This window comes from Sander lucioperca, chromosome 15 (assembly GCF_008315115.2).
Source record: "Sander lucioperca isolate FBNREF2018 chromosome 15, SLUC_FBN_1.2, whole genome shotgun sequence".
Classification (NCBI taxonomy): domain Eukaryota; kingdom Metazoa; phylum Chordata; class Actinopteri; order Perciformes; family Percidae; genus Sander; species Sander lucioperca.
Window position 1 is genome coordinate 10,968,942 of NC_050187.1, and position 25,599 is coordinate 10,994,540.

Below are 25,599 nucleotides of genomic sequence, written 5' to 3' on the forward strand. Positions count from 1 at the left end.
AAAAGTTAGTTGTGCCATCTCCAATGCATTTTCTGTTTGCTACTGTATGAGACATTAGGAGGCCAAAATCACACTCATTTAGACATCCAGGGCTGCCTGAATGACTTGCAGCTCTGCCTGCAATACACACACACTACATACGAGGCCCTCCTGCTTGTATCAGGTTTGGGTTATCTATTTTCTGAGCGAGCCTTTCTCCTGACATCACTTCGTATCTTTTTTCGGTTCGTTGTTTCATTTTAGGTACATGTAGCAGCAAAGTAACACAGTCAGGGAAGTGGCAGAATATGCCCTATTGCAGTTGCCGCTGCCTTAAAACACCAAAGAAGAAGAAGATAGTCAGAAAGACAGCATCTGATTGGTCGACACACTCTGCTGAATTCAGGAAGTAACTGTCAGGTGCTAACTTGCGTACATCCATGGCGCCATCGGTAAATTGATCCCTTTTCATAGAAAAAGAGGACTAAACGACCGTTCAGTTGTGGATTTATCGTTCTGGAATTATTGTGCAAAGTCTCCAAAAGGACACTGAAGTTCCAAGAACTTACAATCACACTGAAGCTCTCTTTGGAAAGGCTCAGATGTTAGCCTTCATGCTAAACAAACAGAATGATGCTACCTTGAAGTGATGCAGAGATATCGGAGATTACCTTTCTGTGATTTATGGATTTATCATTATGGATTTATTGGACAAAGACACTAATTCCATGCTGGATGAAGACATTTCTAAAAGGCCTACGATCGCATGCAAGACCTCGTTGAAACGGCGCACATCTCTTCTAAACAAAAAAGTAAGTGCCTGCACTGTATTTATCTGGAGATATTGAATGTGACGTAAAACGTGTAATTTGTTGTCACCGTTGACATCGTCGACCTCAGGGTTTTAAAAGGACCAGTGTGTAGGATTTAGGGGTTTGGCAGAAATTGAATATAATATTCGTAATTATGTTTTCATTAGTATATAATCACCTGGAACTAAGAATCGCGAGCAGAGAAGTCTAAACAGTTAGCTCAAATTAATTTGTAAATGCTTAAAAGTAGGTAAAAAATAATATACAGTTCAAATAGTTAGCTAACTAAAAGTAACTAATCGATTAAATAGCTAAATGCCTAGCCAAGTAGTACAAATGCAGACTTGACCAAACTACAGTAACATAAACATTGAAAGTTTAATTTAATATATAAAAAAAAATACAGTAACAATTTTGTAAAATATAAAATTGTATGAACAAATATTGTAAAAATAGTGTTAAATATGATAACTTGGAACACATGAAGGTATACCTGAGTTCATCTGATAAGGGTGCGAGAAAAGGTCAGGAACCAGTGCTTTAGGTGATCCTCTGACTATGCTGCCGGTGCCACCATGTGGTCGTTTGGATTGAAGTATTTTAACTGCTGGATGGATTGCTACGGAATCAGGTACACATTTATTCGTGTTCATCATTCATCTTCCCCTCGGGGTGAATTGTAATCACCTTGCTGATTTAGACCAAATACCTGCCAAACTAATGACATAACAAACCTCAGCTGTACTTTGTGTCCAGAGCTAATTTGCAAACGTTAGCATACTAACATGCTAAACTAAAATAGTGAACATGGAAAACATGATTTGTGTCTATCCTACTGTCTACTTTTTTCCCCTTATAATGCCCATATTATTTAATGCTGTGTTTTTTAAACCTTATCCTAGCACCGCTATAGTTTTTATATTACTATGTTTACATTATTCTCTTATATTGTCCATATTTAATGCTGGTCTCTAGACTTTATCCTTGCACTATTGGACTTATTTGCACTACCACCATGACACACCCTCTCATAGAGCACCTTAGCATGCATACTGAATCACAGAGTCAGTCCCTGCCCTGTCACTGCAAGCATCTCATGCTTATACATCCCTTAGTACATTCATGTGGATTTTTTTATTTAGTATCTTTACTTTTATTGTCCATATTATTAATTTGGATTTGTCATTTTATCAAGCTGTTTATGATGTATGTGTATGTTGTGTGTGGTGTCTTTAAGCTACTGGGACCTTGAATTTCCCCTTGGGGATCAATAAAGTATCTTTGTACCTACATTATACCTGCTGAACATCAGCATGTTAGCATGTGAACTGTTTGCATTCTGACGTTAGCATTTAGCTTTTTTTTTTTTACACGTGTTTTGAGTGAATGCTTCAGTAAAATTCAAATATAGGATTTTAAGAGGAGTAAAAATGATGCATCGGAACACATTTAATGCAGTTTGTAAGTCACTCTTTATTTTTGCAGCGTTAACATTAAGAACTTCCAGTCTGTAGTTTATAAAGTTGAATTCAAAGCACTTCAGTATATGAAAGGCAAATGTGAATTTGAAAAGCATACAGCATTTCTATGTTTATCCTGGGGAACTTTTGGAGCTGACGGCAGCGTACCATCTGCAGCCAACCTGTCTTCATCACAGCAGCTGAGAAAATATCCATCCAACAGTCATCACCCAGGCTCAATGTAAACATCATCAGAGTACAAAATCCTTTCATTTAAAAAGAGTCCCCTTGTATTGCACTAAATATTCAGCCAGGAGCAGACTGATTCTGAGAACTCTGGTAATTAAATAATTCATTAGTCTTAATTATTAACGTATTAATGTGTTAATATCCTTATCAATAAAAATGTCTATGGTTTATGAATAGAAAGTCTATGGAATGAAATGGAAATGTATGTCCATTATAGGAAACAGAAAGTAGTGTTAACGAAGTAAGAAAAAAAAATGTGTCTATCAAAGATATGTCTTCCGCTCCAAACTTTAATGTTAAAAGAACCAGCAGAACAGAAAAGGCTCAGATGTCTTCCTCCACTTCCATATCAAAGACAAAGACAGTGGAAGAAGAAGAAGAAGAAGAAGAAGAAGCACAAAGGAAGCGATTGATTTTTCTGGATTCAGCTTATGCAGTGTTGTTGTTGTGCGCTTCGTCAGTGCTGTTTGGGACGCTCGGGGTCGTACTTGAGGAGCATGCCGAGGGAGGCGAAGCCAAACAGAAAGGTCTGGACGAACCACAGGCAGCGAGCAGCCGGGCTGGTGATGCCTTTGTTACTGCAGGGGCACAGGGAACAAACAATGAACTAAAATCCAGCTGGAAGCGGTTTCATTGTGTCCAAATTCTAGCCGTGGTTGCTCATCCCTAAGGCCCTTCATTTAGAATCATTTGCCACTAAAACCTTAAAAGCATTACAAAGAGTCTTATGGTAAGTTTTGGTTTATATTTCCTCTCTATGTGATAACAATACACAGTGAAAATTGGGCAAATGGCATTCAAAAACAGCTTATTTATTGTTATTGTACAAAATAATAATGTCCCTGATGACAAAATAAAAGCATGAAGTAAGAAAAGGCAGCTTTTGGATTCTTTTTATTTGTACTGACCCGGATTCCCACACCTTCTTAAACATCACATTCAAGGCCTTATCAATTACTTTCCAGGCCCATTTCCCTCCAATTTAAAAGCCCCAACGCGGCATAGTTTGAGACATGGACCATGGTTAATGACTGAGAATCTTCATAATGAGAATGAGCAGCAGGCTTTACAGAAGCTCACACACAATTAAAAAGAGCGAGAGGCTGGAATGTGTGAACACTGTTACAGTGATGGCCGACTGTGTGGTCTCTTGCCTTCTCTAACACAGCACAGCAAAACAATACATAGCCTATTTACTAATACCTTAAGTAAATAAATAAATAAAGCAATCATTCTTAAACTAAATATATAAATCCAAGCACTTTCAATCACCCATGTCTATTTTCTTTTTAAGGCCTTGATTCTTTCCCTCATATTCACAAACTTTCAGGGACTTCAAGGACCCGTGGGAACCATAACTGACATATAGGGCCCTATCTTGCACCCGGCGCGGCGCAAAGCCTGACGCACGTGTCTTTGCTAGTTTAAGACCGTCCAGCGCCCGCGTTGTTTAAATAGCAAATGCACCTGCGCCCATGGTCTTACAGGGAGGTGTGTTCAGGTGCATTCTTGGCGTATTGCTATCTTGAGGCAGCAGGAAGTGATCGTGCCATTGACCAACAAAAACCTGGTCTAAAGTCAATAGCAGCATTTCATTGTTATTTTAACAGTGCATTAGTAAAATGTGCCTAGGCTCGTGCACAGCGCGCACACACTATGCATGTTACACACACAGGGAAGCGCAGCACCACACAAACATGCAAAAGATTACAAATAAAAATATGACAATCACAATAACGATGTGCCAAGGTACAAGCGCACCTGGCCTTTAAAGGGAATGGGAGATGACACTCTGATTGGTTTATTGCATGTTACGCCCAAAACACACCTATGAATTAATGAAGACACTAAGTACAACCCTTTTGAACCATGCGCCTGGCGCACTGACCCTTTTTTCCACCGTCAAACTAGCAAAAGTGGATTTGGTCACGCCCTAAATGCACCTCCGCCAGGCGCTTCACGCCGTGCACTTAGATTGTTAAAATAGGGCCCATAGCTTGAGATGACTTTGGAGGCTTTTGGGGGATATGACAGGGTTTTCCCTGGCTCAGAATTGTTTTGGGGGGGGAACTACGCACGGCAGTAAGCACGAAGGTCCGCGTGTAACGGCAATGAGTCTGTCCTACCTTATTTGACAGAAATCTATGCATTTTCCTGTTATTGCTGACAATTTGATAAACACAAATGGATATTATGCTTGAGTAAATGATAACCCCAATTAACAAAACTGGTTTAAAAAAAAATGATATTAATATTTAAATAAATCACCGGGAGAGTCTGGTACAGCCCGACTCTGGAGACAAAACTGAGATTAGCTCTCATATTCACGTTTATGTTCTGCTTGTTCAATGGTTGTTTGGTAAATTGCTCTTACACATATTTGGAGAGGATTTGATTTGCCATTTTTATTCTCCATACTTCAATCAATCGTCAATTTGGTGCTGGTGATTTTCCTTTGGAGCTGACTAAAACGTCTTTGGGGGGGCGCCAAAAATTCCTCCATGCAGGAAAAACCCTGTACGAATGTGAATAGTATATTTGTGTGTGCTATGGTGTATTGTGGTGTATTGTATGAACCTTTGATGTACTTGGGAGAAGCCGAAGACAAAGTTCCACCGAGGTGGACAATAAAGTCAATCAAAATTAAACTTTTGAGGAGGCCCAATTTCATAACAGAAGTTGAGGGAAACAAGCTTATAAAAATGGGATAACATCACCATCTAGTGGACAATCAGTTTTCTTCTTTCTTCAGTTTCTTACCTGCACACCCTCAATGCAACAAGAGCCTCAAAAACGTGGATAGCGAAGGCGGCCCACCACCTGTAACAGAAAGAAATGTCTAATACTTCTCTTTTCTTGATTAATAATTACAGTCTTTTTATTCTTTTCTAAAGTCAGTGTCTGAAAACGTAATTCATGTTTTCGTGTATGTTTTGTTTTTTCCTAATGCAAAGTTAACACCCAGCTGCCACTGCATCACTGAGTGCTGAATGAACAGATTAACCACTACACAAATATCAAACCAGCAAACACTAAATGGTGCACTCAGGCTTTTAACGGCTGTCTTTGTATGTCCCATGACTGAAACAACAACAAAACATGATCTTTTAAATGCTGTCTTAATACTCTGCTGCTGCTGCTGCTGCTACAGCAGTCATGGGACTTAAACGACTAATTAGCAGAGTGCTCTACCAGTGGAAGTGGTGGGAATTATCTGTAAATGGGGGGGTGGTGGGGGGAGACACTAAGTTAATTAAACAGTTTATTTCAGCCCTGTGAGGGTACTTTGCACATCATTTGATTGGTATTGATGCTTTCCTTTCATTCTAATGAGGCAAAATCTCAGCACATTTATTGGAGCATGTGAGAACTGTCAAAGCTGAAGGTGTCATTCAATTTCAGTGTATGTCCTATTAACTTTAAAGCAGAGCTGAAGATCTTTGCCCGAACCCGACGGGACCTGACGGGACCTGATGGGTTCGGTCTTAATTTCTATCATTTTACACGGGCTCGGCTTGTGCGCCAGGTTGCGCGGTAAATGAGCGGTCAGGTGTTAGCGCAAAAATGGATGCTGAGGAGGTGAAACAGAGGCTGGCCTCTGGAGGACTTATTTTATTTCTTTGTTCCAACTTCCAAGTGGCCTATAGCCTACATTAGTCAAGAATGAATGATGTTAAAAAATGTATAAATAACTCATTCTTGACAAAAGGCAAAAGAGCTGTGTGCGTGCGCACATTTGAATAATGTCGGGCTGTAAACGGGTTTGGGCTTTTTAAAAAGCTGTCAATCAAAATGTACTTGCTCGGGGCTTGTCGGGCCTAACTTTTAAGGCCCGATTACAGCTCTACTCTAACGTTGCCTACATATAAGCGATTCGCTCGCTGTGCACCACTAGATAGGGCGCAGAGCAAAGCGCAGGGAGCAATGTGCAGCGCAGGTATTCATCAATCAAGGGTGGCAAGGAAGCCATTTCCCGTTGCTAGGTAATGACACGCTGTCATCTCATTGGTTGCGCTCTCGAAAGGACAGCAGCAACTAGATCAAAGTTGAAAAAATTTGAACTTTCAGCGCACTAGCTCCCCATAGGAAATCAATGGAACGGCGGCTTAAGGAAGTAATCAACAAGAATATTTCTCATGCTCGCAGGGACACAGTGATCCCTTCAAATCACTTACCCCGTGTACATAATGCCAGCATAGTTATCCACAAGGTGTCTGCAGAAGCTGCCAAACAGACCAAAGCGCTCAAATGGGATTTGTTCTGGCGCAAACACGATGCACTGAAAAACACAGATGGAGTATGGTGTATTATCCCATACAAACTACATATGCTGTATATTTTGAGAGTAATTGAAAAAAAAAAAAAATCTGTCTTTTCAAAGCATGCTGGTTCATTCCGTGTCAAATCAGATAGAAGTTTTTGTTTATAATTTAGATTTAGTTTAAACTTTATGTACATGCTGTTTGACACCAAAAAATAAAGTTCTGTAAATATATTTAGCTGATTTTTTTTGGAATAGCATAGTTTGCCACTGGGAAATTTGTCAGTTTCGACCCCTCCTAATCGACAAAATTGGCATCTCAAAATTGACGCAAATTTCAACCTTGGCTTGCCATACTTGCCTTATATCGGATTCTGTTCATTGTTAGATCCCCTGAAATTTGGCACAACATCAGGCATACTGTGTTTTAAGCCGGAAACATGGAAACGTCCATTTGTATGTACTTTTGGGGACTGCCCAAAACCATCCATTTTCCCCTTTTCCCCCCCCATTTTCAATAGCCAGTCATGATAAATATAACATCTGCTTGAGCCTTTCAATCATTTGGATCTGTTCCAAACATGTCTGTGCCACTACTAAGATGTTAGGGTTGACAATAATTCCCAGTGGCAAAAAAACTCAGCAATCTAGTTATTAGTAAAAAAAGATTATCTGATTTAAGACGGAATGACCAAACTTTAACTTATTTAATACTTTGACACATGACCTTTTCATAACTTCTTTAGCCCAAAACACATTACTCAGAATTAAAGGGATCCTTAAACATGCCATTTAAGTCAAAAGGACTGTTTGTGTCGGTAAGGACTGTACAATAATCTGGCATACAGCTAACCAAAAGAAGCATGACTGGTTCTCCCTTTGAAAGTTGACTCTGTGGTCCCTCAGTGTTCTGGTCCATTTACTGGAAAGTCCAGCGCTGGTTGACATTAACTATCATGAGTTAGGCAGTGAGTTGCGTTTTTTTAAGATATACAGTGACACTATTGAACTGTATGATATTAGGTTTCCTGTTTATAGAATGGCACCATGAATGGCTCTTTGCAGCAATCATTACTGTAACAGCTGTACACAAAGTGCAGCTGTGTTGAGAGATGTGACACTGAAATTAAATTTGACACAGTTCTGGAGGAGAATCAGTTCTGCACCATGTTAGTTATTTTGGTGTGTTGGTATAAGCCTCTAGTTTTGTCTTAGGCTCTGATTGGGGCTCCATATCTTCTTTCTGTTACTGTCAGAATCAGGTTTGTGCCCACCTTTAGGCCTACAAAAAATGTATATAAAAAATATGATTCAAAACAGTTAACCTGACAACACCTCTACATATAGAAATTACATTTTGAAAAGGGTTTAGGGAGAAATTACTTTTTTTACACTACATCCCATTTTTTGCCATTCAAACATTCGATCAGTTATTGATTTCAAAAGCAGTCACTTTTTCCTCAATTTACACAATCATAATAATGTATCCCAATTACATCACTGAATATAACATTAATTGAGGATATTTTAAACTAAGTAAAAACTTGAATACACCTTGTTATTATACATTTTCTCCCATCATATGCATCTATTCGTGTATCATACCAAAAGTGTGACATGAGTTTTGTAGCCACACTTACTAGCTTTATTTTTGCCAAATTACACGTCTATATCACAAAGAAGAGACATACCAAATAAATATAGTACAAAAGACAAAAACATGAGCAGAGCATGAAAACTCATAGACTCACTACAAATCCCAGTGAAATCGAAATGACATCATTATGGATTGTGGCATGCTACTATTGTCCTCCTCTGTCCACCTGTGACATGTCACGTATGTGTCCATTTGGACTATGACTGGTGCATGGAAAACACAAAGGGATATTGTTGGAAGGGCCCCTCTGCCCAGAGGCAGCAGTTCAGTTGTGGTTTGGGTATCAGACACACGCCTAAAAACCGACCTAACCTACTTGTACATTTATCATTTTCTTACCACAGTAAAGTCCCTGTCTACATTACTGTGTACGTAGCAAGTGGTAGTAAATGTATGAGCCTGTCCGCGCGATATGTGACCATTTGTATGTAAAGTTACATCGAAGTCCTTTTAAAATGTTACATGTTGGTGCATGATAGCAAATTTCTGCCATGCACAGCGAACAACTCTTTTACAATTTACATTTTACTAATGTTTTGTGTCTATTGGTCAATTCGGCAAATATTATATTGACCAAGAACTACTACTTAGCTAGCTGCCTACAACGAAACCCCAATATCTATTAACTAGCCGTTAGCTTTACTGTCCGAGAATAAGGGAGCATTGAACTAACGTTATCGCATTTTGAATGGAGTTTGGCACGTACTGCTTGCTTTAAAAGGACAACCAACGGACGGTATCGGGGCAAACATCAGCTCGAGTTAACGTTAGCTGTTACATTGGACAGCTAACTTGTCCAACGGACTTTGGACAAAAGTTTGACCTGTGCTCTTACAGAGGACTGAATGAATCCCGATAAGATTAGCTAGCTATCAATTACACATTGACTTGGCAATGACCTCGAAGGCTACTTTGCCAACATAACATCTTTACAAAATAGCAAGTGTTAATAGGCAGTATGAGAACAAATATTTTAAACAGAAATTCCCCGGTGTTCACGACAGTAACTTTAGTGTTTTTTTTATATTTCCAGAAGAATACACGACCCGGAGGACATTTTACGCAACACAACACGGTGGCATTGTGAACAGAGAAATTATGTCAAACACTTGTATTCTGTTTTACTTAGGCTATTGCTGATAGCTTAATGAACTTACAGTGAAATATCCAACCCCCAGTGTCACGGAGACAATCCAAAAGAGGCTGGTTCTTCTAAAGTAATCGCATCCATCACTTTTAGCCATAGCTGCTGCTGCTGTTCTGCGTTGGTCCCGCCGTCAAATACGACCGTGTGGTAACAGCGGTGAGAAGACTTACTGGAGGCAGGGCAGGGTGCTCGTATTTCTTTTCATGTGGTGGTCATAACATGAATGGAAACATATAATTAAATAAAAAATAATTTAATTTGAAGTTTTTAGGTATTCTCATTATGGAGTTTTCTTATTACTATATACATTTAAAACGTATAGGCCACGTGTAAGAGATTAATAACAACATTTTACTGCAATGTTGCCCCCTCGTGGCTTCTTTGAGGATCGTTTATCATGTAACGTTATCTGCATTTGTACCACAGACTAGTTTGTATAAGTGTCCTTTTGAGACGAGAACGAAAACTGATTAAAAATATAAGAGATGTTAAGATATTCGAAAAGTTACTAATACTGTGACAGATCAGATTTCTGGTAGAATATTCAGTTATTTATAATTTTTAATTACCAGTACATTTTCAAAAACTGAATAGAGCAATGGTTTTAGTGAACATTCGGTAACACTTTACTTGAAGGTATCTGCATAAGAGTGACATGACACTGTCATGAACACATGACACATGAACCCTAACTCTAACTTGTCATGACAAAAACCGAATGACACATTACTAAAAGAAGCGTTATGTCATAAACGTTTATGACTTGTTTATAATGTTTATGACACGTTCATGACAGTGTCATGTCACTCTTATGTAGATACCTTTAAGTGAAGTGTAGCCAAACATTCTTGTACTTTTTTTTTGTCTTAGTAGCCCACTATATAATGCAGAATACTGGAAGCTACAGTCTGTAGCCTACTTATTACCACATGACAAACTATATTATACCTTAACATTTCTAATACACTATCTACTACTCACTATAGTATACTGTTATAGGCAGATAGTAGGCTACACAACAAGTTCACTTTTCCATGTAAAAAATAATACAGTCTTTTGCAGACGGTCATTCTGTGGCAGTAGAAATACTAGCATCTGTATTAGCCTACTTCAATATACTTCATTTTGTCACTTTTTCTCCAGGTGAACATACATGAAATAATATGTAGTATTGCTGTAAGACAGTATATGCATAAGTAACAACCCGCTGTCTTCTAGACGTTGTGCTATTGCCCCGGAAGAGTTGTAAACTGGGTATGTTTTCTGTTGCTACCTGAGGCTTTACAAAGTACAACACATTTATTTTTCTAATATTCAATCATGTTTTAATAATCCATCCTGCTACACAGAATCCAGCTATTATTAACTATTATTACATCTACCAAATGTCACAGTGGCAGAATGATTGTTTGTTTCCTAAAATCTGTTTTAAAAAGACATACCTTCCGTTTGGTTTTCCACAACTACCAAAGTAAAAAGGTAGTAAATTACTATTTAATGTTTGTATATTAAATGCATGTCCAACTTCATCCCCAATAAACACCAAACACGAAAATTGAAAAGTGCAGCTTGATCCAACCACAGCACCAACTCCAAGCTGTTTTGTGACAGCATGGAATTTTTCCTCTGAACCAGTGCTTAGTTATCTTTAATCATTCGATCATTGTATGTAAACCTGAATATAGCAAGTATTTAATCTGCTGAAATGGTTTATTGATAAGACTCTTTCCCATTTTATTATTTTATCAGACAAATTAGATAATGAAATACATGTTTATTATAAGTATCCGTAATTCATTGTGAATCATTATTTCAAATGAGTGAGTTTGGCAGCTTCCACAGTGCTGCAAAGTGTTGTGTATAACGTCTGATAGGATTTGACACAGAGAGAGTTGGTGGGACGTTCAGGAGCCGTCTCCACACATGGAGACATTGATTTTGCAAATGGTGCAGATAAAGATGAAAAAAAAGATGGTCTTAGCTGGTTTTGTTGTGTCAGATAACTCTGGTAGACTTCAAGCTGCATTGTTTTCTAATACACCTACAAATACTATAAATCTGTTCCTGCACTTTGCCCTTTGGTACTATTTGACTTTAGATGTTAGGGTTTACACCTTCAATGCATTTGACATGCAGCTCAGAAATCATTCAATTCAAGCAACAGGAAACAGGAGGGACGTAGGGAGGGACATATATAGCAAGTCTGAATATATATATAAAACATGATATTTAATTGAGGTAATGACATTGTTTTCTAGCAGAATGTCAGAGCACAGAAGACAGACTCGACATTCAGCATCTGCATACAGCTCGGTCAAGGCCTGGACATGTAACAGTTTGATAATCTTGCCTCTCGCTTTGATGCATCGATTCAGTGTACTGAGGATGCTGCGTAATGGTCCAATTCATCACTGCATAATTACCCACCTTTGTTTATTCTTTTTGTGATAGCAATGTGCTGCTCTGCATATGAAAAGAAAACAGGAGCCGCTGATAGGCTTCTGCTCAGAGTGCTGTTTTGTATTATGCTAAGGCTGCTGAGTTAAATATTTCTTTAAGACTCTTGTTGTTTGATCAGTGTTCAACAGTTTGCAAAGCTGCCAGTGTTTGTGCTTAACACTAATCAGATGACTCCCGAAAAGCCTAATTTAAATGAAAAGGCAGCCTTGAAACATTAAGCAAGACATTTTATATTCCGAAAACAAACTGGAACCTGAAATGCTGTGTGAGAGTTACGATCGAGTATTAGGGCCACTGTTGGGATAAAACTAATCTTAACATAAAGTTGTAATTTAATAAGTAAACATCACAATATTACAACATAAAGTTGTAATTTTACAATAAAATGTCATAATTTTATGAGGTAAATTCATAATTTTAATCAAAACAAAACATAATATTACAAGACAATGTGGTTAATGTGTAATGAATGTGTAACATGGCAATACATATATATATGCATATGACATATATGACATATGACATATATGACTTGTAATGATAGGCCTGAGAAGTGTACAATAACTTGGTGTTCTGTATTTATTTATTTATTTTTTACGTGTATTTATTGTCTGTAATGGCAGTTACTACTATGCACTACGCACTCTTGAGTCCATGACAAGTTTCCCCTAGGGGGACAATAAAGTATATTCTATCTATTCTATATGACAAATCACTTGTTAACAACCACAAAACCCATTTATGAGTTTAATTTCCTTCCTTTCCTCCTATGACATCGTAAAAATAGTAGCAAAAAAAGAAATAATCGCAGATGTGAAAGTTACATAAACTAATGTCTCTCCTTGGGCCTTGCATTGTATGTGTACTATTTAATGTGCCACATATTTGGCAGCACAAACACAAACAATCACATGTACGTCGTCTTTTAGTGAAGTGGTATCGATGAGGCTAACAATCACACAAAGACTTTCTTTTGTCTTGCCCTAAATCATTCTGCAGCGTGTCATATCTGACCTTGCCACCACTTTGTTAGGGATTAGGTGATAACGGCGGGTGGAAGGGCCAGAGTACTTCTGTTAACCAACCCCCCCCCCCCCTTACCCCAACACTCTTCTGGCTCTACCATGGCCTTTTGGGGTCTCAGGTGATCAATATAAAAGGTACCCTGACACAAGCAGGAGACACTGTCAGAGTCTCTCAGCGAAGGCACACACTGTCATACTGAACTCTGTCAGATCACAAGTCCATTAGAAATCCATTTGTTTCCAGAGCTTCATTCATTTAACTGCTGCTATGTGGAAGGACTCCAGCAATGGTAAGAAACGCTTTGTGATCTATAAAGTTTACTTGTTGAGAACATCAAGAGCAATCTTTGTGTAAACTTCATTTATTCATAATCTTCAACCATGTCTTAGTTTTTGTGAAACTGTGTGTATAATCTAGCCCTGGATGAAATAGTTAGCAGTGCCAGGTGAATAGGTTAACTGCATCAGGAAGACTCAGACAGCTAGTGTCAGGCAGCGTGCCAATAACAGAGAAGCCTCCTCAAATTTAGTCAGATTTTTCTGTTAGCTTGTGCAAACACTTTGGCACTCATTGCATGTACTATAACCAACCTACTACCAAAGGAGGCTAAAAAACGAAAACTTTTTCAAGAATTAGCACATTTTAAAACAAGGTTTGGTATAACAACTGGGGGGAACCAGTGGAAGTAGAAATAATAGATAACAAGAAATTATCATCAAGCATCAATGTAGAGAGAAACCAATGAGCTCTATATTCTTACAGATACAATAATTGGCTGGATACCAACACAGTCCTTGTTTTTTTTCCTTATTCACAAACTTGAATTTTGCTGCATATATTTGTTTAGATAGTATAGTGCTGCAACTAACGATTATTTTCAATGTTGATTATTCAGTCGTTTTTTTTTTCCGATTAATCGGTTAGTTGTATGGTTTATAAAATGTCAGAAATGGTGAAAAATGTCAAGCGGTGTTTTCCAAAGCCCAAGATGACGTCCTCAAATGTCTTGCTTTGTCCACAACTCCAAGATATTCAATGTACTGTCAGAGGAGTGAAGAAAACAGCTGGAATCAGAGAATTCTTACTTTTTTTTTTAATGAAAAATAACTCAGTTTTAACAGTTGACTATTAATCGATTCATCTTCGCAGCTCTAGATAGTACAGTGTCAGAACCACGCAACCAGAAATAGAAAAGGTGCTTAATTATATGTATCGCTGTCCATATTCAACATTCTGTATCTGTGCACTGAATAAGTGACTATTAGTTACAGCTTTAGTAGCCTATTAAGTAACCAAAGAGCCCCTGGTTCACAGCACAACAAGGAATCTATGCAGAAATTACAGAGAAATAAGAAAAGAGTGACTATTATGGCTCCTGTCTGATGTGGAACCTGCTCTTTCTCTCTCCCCTCAGATGATGCCGTGTCCGTGGCCTCCAGCGGTGGCTCCTCTCGCAGCGCCAGCCGCAGAAAGAGAACCAGCTTCTCCAAAGAACATGTGGAGCTGCTGCGCGTCACCTTCGAGACTGACCCGTACCCTGGCATCAGCCTCCGAGAGAGCCTGTCCCAGACCACAGGCCTGCCAGAGTCACGCATCCAGGTACACAGTTGCCCAGGCTGCCTTATAAAGCAGAATTCTTGTATCTGGGGAGTAGATATGATCATGATGAAATAAATTAAACTAAGCTGTGTAGAGTCAGTGAAATTGTGAGTTTAGATAAGTTTAGGAATAATCTTCATGTGGGAAATTGGAAACTGGTGTTGTTCCAATAGATTAAATGCAAACATGCAGGCTTTTCACATGAGCACATACAGTAGGTACAAACACACAGACAGATGTTGTAAGGCCTTTTGCACTGCATTTTCTTATCATAAAAAGGCTCTGTTTTTAAATGCATCCTGCATTGAATTCTAGATACTGCTATCGCTCTATCACTTTATTTCTTTATCTTTGAAGATGACACAAGTTGTTTTTTATCAGGATCTTGTTTGAGCTCTCAGTACAACATAGCTCTGACAGCTGACAACTAGATCTGCTGTACCATCCCCCTACCCCACTGGTGCCTGTTTGCCCAGGAAATGATTAACAGAACAGAATGTGTCGTTTATCTGTCCTGATGTCAATCTAAAACTCCTTTATTTTCTTTCTTTCCTGTCCAGGTGTGGTTTCAGAACAGAAGAGCTCGTACTCTGAAGTGCAAAGGGGCCAAGAAAGCGCTGTGGCAGTCTGAGAGCCCAGTCCATAATGCTCTACCTCCACCTCACCCTGTAGCCAGCATGGGCCCGCTTGGCTCAGTCCATCTGCTGCCCCAGGGCCCTCCACCAGCCTACCCCACCCTGGTGAAGGAGGAGCTGAAGGAAGCCTGCTACTATGGACAACGTCCTCCAGCCTACTCCACCATCGAGGAGCATGGCCACTATGGCTCCATGTATGGGCTCCAGCAGGGCAGACAGCTGGCAGGCAGCTCCAGTCCACCCGTGAGGGGCTTCTGGTCCCAGCCAGGAAGCCAAACCTCCCCTGTCCCGCCTCAGTGGTGCCCCTTTCGCCTGGAGATGAGAAACTACGGCTCAGCCCGCGGGTATACAGGATCAGCAGAGCAGCAGATGTATATGCCCTCCTCCACCTCCCACTCCTCAACCCCAGACACCCCTGATTCTGGATACTGGGATGGCAGTCTAGAGAGCAGCCCACCAGTAGAAAGTCAAGAGTCGGGACATCCAGAGTCGGGACATCCAGCGCCGGTCCAGCACGCCCCCCTGCCTGAGCTGTCCCTGCAGGAGATTCTGGGCCAGCTGGATGAGGACTGGTTGGGAGGACAGGGACTGGACAGCCATGCGACTGGAAATGAAATGTCTTTCTGCTAATGACTCTTGTCACAAGGATTTACAATGGACAATTAGAAATCATATGTATTATTTTGATTCTGATAATTTGTGTATTGCTTCTGAGATGTGTACAGATAAGAAGGCCAAAAACTCTACTGAACTATTGGAAATGGGATCCACATTTTAAACAGCCGACGTGATTTCCATTTATTCCACACTGACTACCGTTTCTTTTAGTTAATGTATTTATTCTTTAATTCACCTATATTTATAACCTTTTTATTTATGATTCTCTGCACTTTAATACAAATAAATCAGTTGTAAGAAACCATGAAATAGTTTTCTTTGTTGTTTTTTTATCCAATATAACTTGCTTTGGGTTCATTTACAACCAATACGATTTGGCTCTGCTAATGTCAAGGAAGCCAAATCCATGACCAGTGATGGGAGTAACGCGTTACAAAAGTAACGCAATTACAGCAATGTATTCTTTTTTGCTGTAAAGTAGTAATATAACGAATTACTAATTACATTTTGATAATATTATACCCGTTACAATCTCGCGAGTTGTAACACATTTTAACGCAACATTTAGTGGTGTTTTGTTTTTTTAAGAATTCACCAACACCACGAAACATTTCAAAGCCGTGAGTATTATTTCCTGCTGTTGTATTCGATGGTTGACATGACTGCAGAGACGGATACATTTGTGAGATTTACATTATTTTCAGGAGTTATTACGCTGCGTCACTGTTCCCGTGTTTATCAGTGTTTTAAGCCCCCAACGTCTCACTAGGATTAGGCAATGGTTATGGTTATGTTTATGGTTAGGGTTAGGGTTAGGGTTAGGTGCCTTGAAGTCAACGGTCGCAGCGCTGCCTGGATGGAGATGTTGGGGGCTTAAAACACCATTGAGCTGTTCCCATGGTCAGAGCCAGAACCAGAGACAACATCTGTGTCCCAACAGGTGACGGTACGTCAGCGTGGACAGCAGTGTGTCCGAGCTGCTGACAGATATAAACATGTCAGGGATTAATGTAAATTAACATGTAAATATCATTGCATTTTATCAACGGTGGAAAGTAACTATGCCGTACTTCAATACAACTGTAAGGTACTTTTAATTGAGTATTTTCTTTTTCTCCTACTTGCCTACCTACATTTTACTTCTCTATTTTTTTTATAGCTTTAGTTACTTTGCATATTCATATTAATTATACAAAATATTACGAATAATCTATGATGTATTAAAGTGGATAAAGAGGAGACTTTATTGATCCGGTGGTGAAATTCACAAGCTACCTGCCAAGTCATACTACCGCTGTTATTTTGGTGAAAGTAACTCAAAAGTAACGCAAAAGTAGTGTAAAGCATTACAATTCAGAGACAGTAATATTGTAATATAACTAATTACTCTCAAATGACAGTAACTAGTAATCTATAATGTATTACATTTTGGAAGTAACTGTCCATGACAGGAATACTCTGGTATCCAGATGTGACACACTGTTTAGCTGGGAAGAAAAAGTAGGTCCTTCACTACAACCAGCAGATGGGGCCTGTGAGTTGGAAGAAAGATAAGAAGAACATTCTGACCTAAACCTCTTCTGTGGGAATACAAGGCCCACAATGAAGGGTTTTCTTCCGAATTAAAGAGTTATCATTTAAAAAGTAAGTAATTTTTTTTTGTCAGTCAAAAAGAAAATTCTTTGCCTCTTCTTTAAATTTTGGCTGTCAAACGATTAATTTTTTTAATCGTGATTAATTGCTGAATTTCTATATTTAATCACAATTAATCGCATGTTTTATCACATGATTAAAATTCTATTATTTTGCATTTCAGAACTGTTTTCAAGTACATATTAACAATGGAAAGCAATTCTTACCAGTGTATCTTGACTGGGAATCAAATGAATGCAAAGAAAGTTACTTTATTAACTTGATTTTAAGATTTATAATTATTTATTTACTGTAAACAAAAGAAAAATGTGTGAATCTCTCATTATTGCACAATTCCTCCAAGTACCTAACTAAAAAACTAAAACTCCCTATCCTTACCAGAATCAATATAGTGTGCAGTAACTTCTAAATAATTTTAATTACTCACTGACGTCCAGTGATCACCGGTTAATGAGACAGCGTTTGCACTTTGCAGCAGTTCCAGTTTGGCTGCTTTCTCCGTGTCATACAGGCTGTGTATCCGTGAAACTACTGTCCCCCTCGACAGCAATGTATAAGACGGGTCAGAACATGCCAACCGTAGTACGTCTTTAAGACCCGAGTCCTCTACGATGCTAACAGGTCTGCAGTTAGTTGCCACCAATTTCGCAAGAGCTGTAGTAATTTTTTGGGATTTAGTTTCATCAACAGGTCGGCGAGTAGCACTCTCCAAAATACTGCTTTGCCTGAGCCCACTAGCATCAACCTGAGTCACGTTAATTAGCTCGTAAGTGGTAGCTCAAGCTTGACGTGCTTCGGTGATATTTTAATTTGGCTTTACACAATGTGCATGTTGCTTTCGACTTGTCTAATGGGCGTCCAGGAGTTTTGGAAAAATAAAAAGCGCCATTCAGAATTGCGTTGCTGCTGTCTCTCTCCATCATGCCTTGATGGTAAGTAAAGGTGCGGCAAAGGGTCAAAATAGTAGCCTGTTAGGCACGACGTGAAGCAGAGTGAAGTGTAAAATAAATTAATAAATGGTGGCATGCGATTAATGCGATTAAAAAAATTAACATGTTATGCTCGGCCCTTAATCGCATCGTGATTAACGCTTTAATGCTGACAGCCCTAATTTAAATTGAATGTGTTTTTTCTCTATGATTAAAAGCATTGTAGGGCTTTCATATGGTGAGATTTGTCATTTGTACCCTAAAAAATGTAAGTACAAGGTTATACGACAAGTCAACAATAAAGCTAAATACAGTGGGGACATAGATAGATAAATGAATGTCAAGACAAAAAATTAAGACGTTAAAAAATAAAATGACCTAGTGAAAGATAAATAGAGTAAAATCAATTAAGGTTTAAAGGTGCCGTAGGTAGGACTGGGAAGATCCAGGACTTACAATTTGAACATTGACAACTTCTCAGTCCCTCCCCCCTTTCTGCTAAAGCCCAAAACGGTTTCCTAAGCCCCTCCCCCCACAAGGGAAAATGAACGCGTGTGCATGAGCAATGATTGACACGCAGTTAGACACCCCCCCTGGCCCTGATTGGTGCATCTGAACAGGGAGCGGTGGATTTTTGCAAATCACACTACAGGCTGTAGGTGGAGCCAGAGGAACCGGATTTTTTTTAAATTACCTTCTTCATGTAGTTCTACTGGAACATAGGGTCAGTTTCAGCAAATATGACAGAAAGTTAGTTTTATAAGGCTTACCTACTGCATCTTTAAATATCAACTGGAGAAGGAAAAAAATAAAAAGCTTTTTTGCCAACTGATTAGAAGTTAAAGGAAACGTGTAAGCTTTACATTTTTTTTTTTTTTTTTTACACTCCGTTTTGATCATTTTTAACTAACAGTATTATTTATTGATGTATATTCACTCATGTCTTTAACTTATACTTATATACTTATACATTTTGTGTGGTGCTTTATTTCAATAACCTAGTTTTTGTTCAATAGCTGGAGTCATTTTGTAGTTTTAACATATGACAAGAGCCTCTCTCTTTTTACTTCCTGTTACTGAACCTCAGTCAGTCCCCCATCAGGTGGCCTGCTGAGGGTTACATTTTCAGGTCAAGATGAAAGAAATCTCATCTTTTTACCATCTGCTAACATCCCCCTGTGTGTATCAGCCCTGTGTGTTCCTATGACCTGATGACCACAACATATTTCTTTATCAAACATGCAATGGAAAAAGCCCAAGACAGTACACAGGATGCTGGCTTGAGGCTTGACACTGTTTCCCGCAACAGTGAAATACGTGCTTATGTTGTTTATACTGTTTTGGCCTCCTGCCTTCATCCTCAAAATGAAAGGAAGGGTGTTGTCTTTCGGGTTAAAGTCTGGCGTGGGTTCCTGTTCCCAGAAAAAACACAAAACGGGCCGGGACGCAGCGGGGGACGTGGATCTTCAGCCTCCTGTACTCACTAAAGATAGATCAGCAGAGGAAATGGCCCAGACTCAGGGCGTCTGGCGTGTGTCGGGCAGGTGTTCACCTCCACATGACGCTCAATACAAAAGATGCAGACAGCTCGGTGTAAAGAATAGTGGAGCTAAACCAGAGTAGATGTTGAGTGACTTGGAATTTCGGTTACACTTTACTTGAAGGTATCTATAAGAGTGACACTGTCATGAACGTGTCATAAACATTATAAACAAGTCATAAATGTTTATGACATAAGTCTTCTGTCATTAAGTGTAATTTGGTTTTTGTCATGACAAGTTAGAGTTAGGGTTAGAGTTCATGACAGTGTCATGTGTTCATGACAGTGTCATGTCACTTTTATGTAGATACCTTCAAGTAAAGTGTAACCGGAATTTCTAAGGACAAACGCTGATATAAGTAATTTTAAACTTAAACACTATGAACGTAAATATGGCTTAAAATGCTGCTTGAACGAATGACTTAAGGGTGCGTACATTTAATGTCAATCCATTTGGCGATTTGAGTGTAAAAGTAATTTCCATTATGTCACAATACAATACAAAGTGACAACTTCCAGTATTGATATGTTTTCACATTCAGGCACAATGGAGTGGTTTAAATTAAAGACAGTGGGAGACTGGCTTTAATTAATATTCTGGTAAAAGCTACACACACACACACACACACACACACACACACACACACACACACACACTGCCCCCGTTGACTCCTCTTCAAACTGTCAACAACTCTTGAAATAATGTTGTCTGTGAACAATCTTTCCCAGAATTGAATATAAATATGAATATGTAACAGCTGCCATGTTCATTTTGAACAAGTTGGATGATTGTTGATGTTTGTTTACCTTTACCAGAAAACCAAGCCAAGTCTGATATGATCTTGTTACAGCTCCCACGCTGAACACATTCGTGAGTCCGCCATGAAAAACTATATTATTCATTAGACCTTTAGATGTTGGTGTAAATGGGACCTTTCCCATTATACATGCTTGAAAGAAATATTTATAGTGGTGCGGTAATCAGCTGTCTCTGTTTGCAGTAAATGTCTCCTCATCTTGACCTTTTTACGGTCAGCAGTGATTGCATAACAGAAACATTTCCTCTAAAACAACACTCTATTACGACCAATCCATCATTCAACGTGTGTGTAACATCATGTGGTTTATCATGTGTTTCAGGGTTACTAAAGTGCATCCCCTTCACCCATTAGGTCGTAAGTTGATTTTATATGTGAGTTTTACAAAAATGCTAGCTGCACTAAGTTAAATGTATTAAGCTGAAGACATCTTTAAGTTACATTGTTAACTCAGTCATTTTTGTAATTAAAAAAAAAAACGGTGTGCAGCCTTATTATCCAGGCAAACACAAGTATCGGATCAGAACTCTGTATCGGCATATATTCAATATTTTAAAAATCGGATCAGGACATCCCTAACACACACAAACAATCCAAAGAATGATTATCAAACTCCTCAGTCAGAACACTTAAGGTGAATTATTATTTGTAATTGCATGCACACATACTGAAGCACACAGCAATAAAACAGCAAACCTTTCTACGTTTCTAAGAAAGTGTTAACAAACTGGGGGCAGACAGGCGTGTGAGTGATGGTCCTCAGCTGCTGGCAGTTCCAGGGATGAAGCCTAACCTTCACTAAAAATATGGCCTGTAATTTAACCAAACCCTCCCAGGGAGTCCACGCTGGCCACATGCTCTAATTTAGGAGCTCATCTGAGCGCTTTGTGATTGCACTGCTCCACTCTCACCCATCTACAGCTTCATCCTCAGTTTGCACGTCCAGACTGTGATTGATGTTGTGACAGGGAGTAAGTCTGTGTGTGTGTGTGTGTGTGTGTGTGTGTGTGTGTGTGTGTGTGTGTGTGTGTGTGTGTTCCTGCATGCTCATACGTGCGAACTATACAGTTGAGGATATAATATCTGGAAACTGGATAGGAGACATAAGAGCTCCTGCATTTGTTTGCCTTTCCTAAAATAGAACAGAAAAGCACTCGCTGGCCAGACGGCAGTCCTCTGCAAATAGGCTGATGTAATACTATACCATTGAATATGTTTATTTTCATTCATATTCATTCAATGTGCATGAAATACACAACTTCATTTCCATTCAGACATCATGGTCTCTGTTGAGAATACACAAAGTGAACAGCCATGACTTGTGTTTACAGGTGAATGTGCTGAGATGCAGAATGTTGCACACCAGTATATTTCATTAAAGCCTCCACCTTTAAACTTCATACAGAAATAGACAGTTGATATTAAATATCCACATGGGAAATAAGGTCAGCAGCTCACTAATGAACTCCTGAGCAGCAACATCTTCTGGTTCCTGCCAGTGCTAACCTATACTATAGCAGCCTGATAAATTGGATACACTGCATTAACACAATATATGGCCTTCAAAGAACATCCTTAAAAATATTTGAAGGTCTACATGAATAACTTCCTACAGAGATATCATAGGGATGTTGTTGGGATAGCTAGGAGATAGGTGGTAGATGGCCCCTTCCCCACTTCCTACCCCTTGGCACCCACTTTCAGGCGCTTGCTGCGACCACAACATATTCGGCATTCATTTTGGCAGACAGGCAGGCAGGCAGGCAGGCAGACAGACAGACAGACAGACAGGCAGGCAGGCAGGCAGAAACCAAGGAAAAAGCCAAGAGAAAAAAAAACAAGAGAAAACCAAGCTGTTAGTTAAACCAAAGTATTGGAGAAAATCACAACTTTACTACTAACAGTTGAAGACATGAAAGGAGAGAGAGAGAGGGGAATGACATGCAATAAAGGGCTACAGGTCGGAACAGGAATTGAACCTGTGGCTGGTGCGAAGAGGACTGAACCTCTGTACATGGGGCGCACACTCAACCAGGTGAGCTACCCAGGTGAGCTTCCCAGGCGCCCCCAAAATAACAAATTTTGACACAATGATGGCACTAGGATGAAAGGTCAGGGGATCACTAAAGTTCTGCACCAACGTTGTTGAGATATTTCAATCGGAACCACAAATGTCACCCTCATGGTGGCACTAGATAGAGGAAAAGTCAGGGGCCAAAGTCATAAGAATGTCTACAACATTTGTGCCAAAAATATCTATGGTCTATCAGTCTCAAGTAAAGTGGCAGACTGACCAATGACTCATGAGTCTCATAAATCCCTTTGGGCTGGGCACTTGTATGTCTATGACACAACTAACTAACAGATACACTATAAATCCATGTAGGAATATAATGTGTCAGTACTAGAAAACATATAAATTAGTGCAAAATTGACACACAAACAACTGTCACTGCCTAAGAAGCCAAAACCTCCCACACTTAACATATCCTGATTTCTCAAATAGCAATAGTAAGATTTTTTCTATCCTGTCTGACAACTCACACATATTCTGTGTCTGTTTGGTCAAGCTCTTCAGCAACATGATATCACAGCGAGTGAAATATTCAAATCCTAGATCATTTTTTTATGGATGCATCCTTGGATCAGATGAAAAATTCCGGATGTCTTATCAATCATCAAATGTCTCTATGGAATTATTATATAACTTTCAGACCTTGACTAGAATTTTAAATAAAGCTCTTTAGGTTTGCACGTCGCCTTTTTACACAGCACGAGTACAGTTATGGACATGTGTCAAACCCCAAATATGGAGGTTGGCATTGATACAGATTATTAAGTAAGAGTACATTGTTGAAAAGGAGGTTTTGCTTCAACAATGGAGATTATCTGTAAGGTGCTAAACCCAAAATCCAATAGACATGTTCCAAAAAGTGAAGAAAAGGCAGCCCAGCTCAAGTTCCCAAGTTAAGGAGGACAAAATACTGTCATTTCACTTGTTCAATTAGTCAGTCAACTCACATCACATCTATCATCACATCTGTGCTCTGGAAACTTGAGCTGTTGTTCAGATATGTTACAAAGTCCATCAATTCCTTTTTCACCATGACACCAAATGGACTTAATGATGACTACAGTTTAAAATGTTCTACTTTCTGGGTTCAGTCTTTTTGGAATATATGTCTCTTTAATGCCAACCAACGTACGGTCTCAATGGCAAGAAATGTGCTGTAGAACTTTTGACGTTTGAATTACCTGTGACTTCCATGTGTCTCAAGAGCAAAGAGGTGGGTTGCAACAAGTGAAATTACAGTAGTTTGTCATCCTTAACCTGGCAATTTATGTGGGCTGGATTGGGCATACCTTGAGGAAAACTCCCGCGAGCACGACCAGACAGGCCTTAACCTGGTTTCAAATATGTTTATTGTGAAACATTTTCATTCAACAATGAAGTTTGCATGGCATTTACATTTCTCTAAGAATGATCATAACAACAAAAAACAGCGACAGAAATACAAATACTAACAGAAATAGTGACAGACATTATACAAATTATATATATAAATTATATACAAAAAAAACAAAAAAACGACATAGCTTACCACCTTTTACCCCTCTCAGGATCCCTTTCTTCAGTTACCCACCCCTCCCACCCCAGGAGTGTATTCTTACTCATGTCTTAATGGCCTTCTCTGTCAAGATAAGGGAAGCCAAACTTGCTCAAAGTCCCTAAGCTTGTCCTTCAGAATGAATCTAATTCTCTCCATGTGTAGAGTATCGGTCAATTCTGTAGACAGGCCTTAGCCTGAACCCACAAGGGAAAAGAAAGCCTGGAAGACCCAGGGACAGCTGGAGGTCTGTGGAGGCAGAACTCAAGGAAACAACATCTTCCTGGACGGAAGCAGAGAAGACCGCCCAACACCGTTCCAGCTGGAGACAGTTCATGAATGACCTATGCGCCCCAAAGAGCAAAATGAGTTAAAAGAACTTGGGAACTTGCGATGTGCTACCTTTTCTTCACTTTTTGGAGCATGCCTAAGAGCACATAGTATTAAACGTATGTACATGTTATGAGGGGCAGTATACAGTATACTGTTGTTGTGAGGATAACTGTACAGCAGACTGTTAGCTGTTTGCCTCGTGATCAGCAGTAACTGGAAGTTATAGTGTACCCACCTTTATTATTTCACAGCGCAAGCTATGGGAATGGATTCATATCATAGTGATTGATGTTAGGAGTCGTATAGTAGGCTATAGAGATCATCCCAGCAGGCTGACTTTAGTCATTTCAGCTGAAAGCCCTCTTGTTGCTGGCGCTCCCAGCCCAGTGCAGGGAGCGCTGTCTCCAAAGTAACACCTTCAGCAGCATGAGTACTACATGTATGAGGTAATTGTTGTTTGGTCATGTGAGCTGCTGCAGCAGCAGCTGTCAAATGTGATGATAGCAGGAGAATCCTCAGCCCCGCCCCCTGCAGCTGATTGGACAGCTCACAGCGGTCTAGGGACCATCAAGCAAGAGATCAGCCTATAGATGGACACAGAGTTTAGTTTCAATCAGGAAATGGAGAGAAAGGCTGAAAAAGAGAAGCAGATTATTAGTATTGTGACTATGCTGAAATTTTACAGTAAACTGCTATTTAAAAACAACATATACATTGATTTTTTTCTACATTTTATAGTGTTAGTTTAATTGCTGTTATTTTACATTTTTAATCTGCCCTTATTTCCTGTACTGCTTCTTTTATTTCACAGAATC

At 39.3% G+C, this 25,599-nt stretch overlaps 2 protein-coding genes across 2 annotated transcripts; one reads left to right on the forward strand and one right to left on the reverse strand.

Moving 5' to 3' along the window:
* Nucleotides 1-2,244: 2,244 nt before the first annotated feature.
* tmem254 (transmembrane protein 254) lies at nucleotides 2,245-9,750 on the reverse strand. Its single transcript, XM_031284320.2, has 4 exons — nucleotides 9,576-9,750; nucleotides 6,676-6,779; nucleotides 5,261-5,320; nucleotides 2,245-3,078 (listed from the first exon to the last, which is right to left on the reverse strand). The coding sequence occupies exons 1-4, from the start codon at nucleotides 9,660-9,662 to the stop codon at nucleotides 2,958-2,960; spliced, it is 372 nt and encodes a 123-aa protein (XP_031140180.1). The 5' UTR covers nucleotides 9,663-9,750; the 3' UTR covers nucleotides 2,245-2,957.
* A 3,568-nt stretch (nucleotides 9,751-13,318) lies between these two features.
* Nucleotides 13,319-15,915, forward strand: mxtx1 (mix-type homeobox gene 1). The gene is made up of 3 exons (XM_035992479.1): nucleotides 13,319-13,340; nucleotides 14,466-14,650; nucleotides 15,211-15,915. Exons 1-3 carry the CDS (start codon nucleotides 13,319-13,321, stop codon nucleotides 15,913-15,915), a joined length of 912 nt encoding a protein of 303 aa, XP_035848372.1.
* The last annotated feature ends 9,684 nt before the right edge of the window (nucleotides 15,916-25,599 follow it).

Excerpts from the sequence above, each read along its gene's own strand:
- tmem254 (XM_031284320.2), bottom strand. The coding sequence starts at position 9,662 with ATGGCTAAAAGTGATGGATGCGATTACTTTAGAAGAACCAGCCTCTTT. Across the intron at positions 6,780-9,575 it reads TGGGGGTTGGATATTTCACT|TGCATCGTGTTTGCGCCAGA; the intron begins GTAAGTTCATTA and ends TGTGTTTTTCAG. Across the intron at positions 5,321-6,675 it reads GCTGGCATTATGTACACGGG|GTGGTGGGCCGCCTTCGCTA; the intron begins GTAAGTGATTTG and ends TTTCTGTTACAG.
- mxtx1 (XM_035992479.1), top strand. The coding sequence starts at position 13,319 with ATGTGGAAGGACTCCAGCAATG. Across the intron at positions 13,341-14,465 it reads GTGGAAGGACTCCAGCAATG|ATGATGCCGTGTCCGTGGCC; the intron begins GTAAGAAACGCT and ends CTCTCCCCTCAG. Across the intron at positions 14,651-15,210 it reads TGCCAGAGTCACGCATCCAG|GTGTGGTTTCAGAACAGAAG; the intron begins GTACACAGTTGC and ends TTTCCTGTCCAG.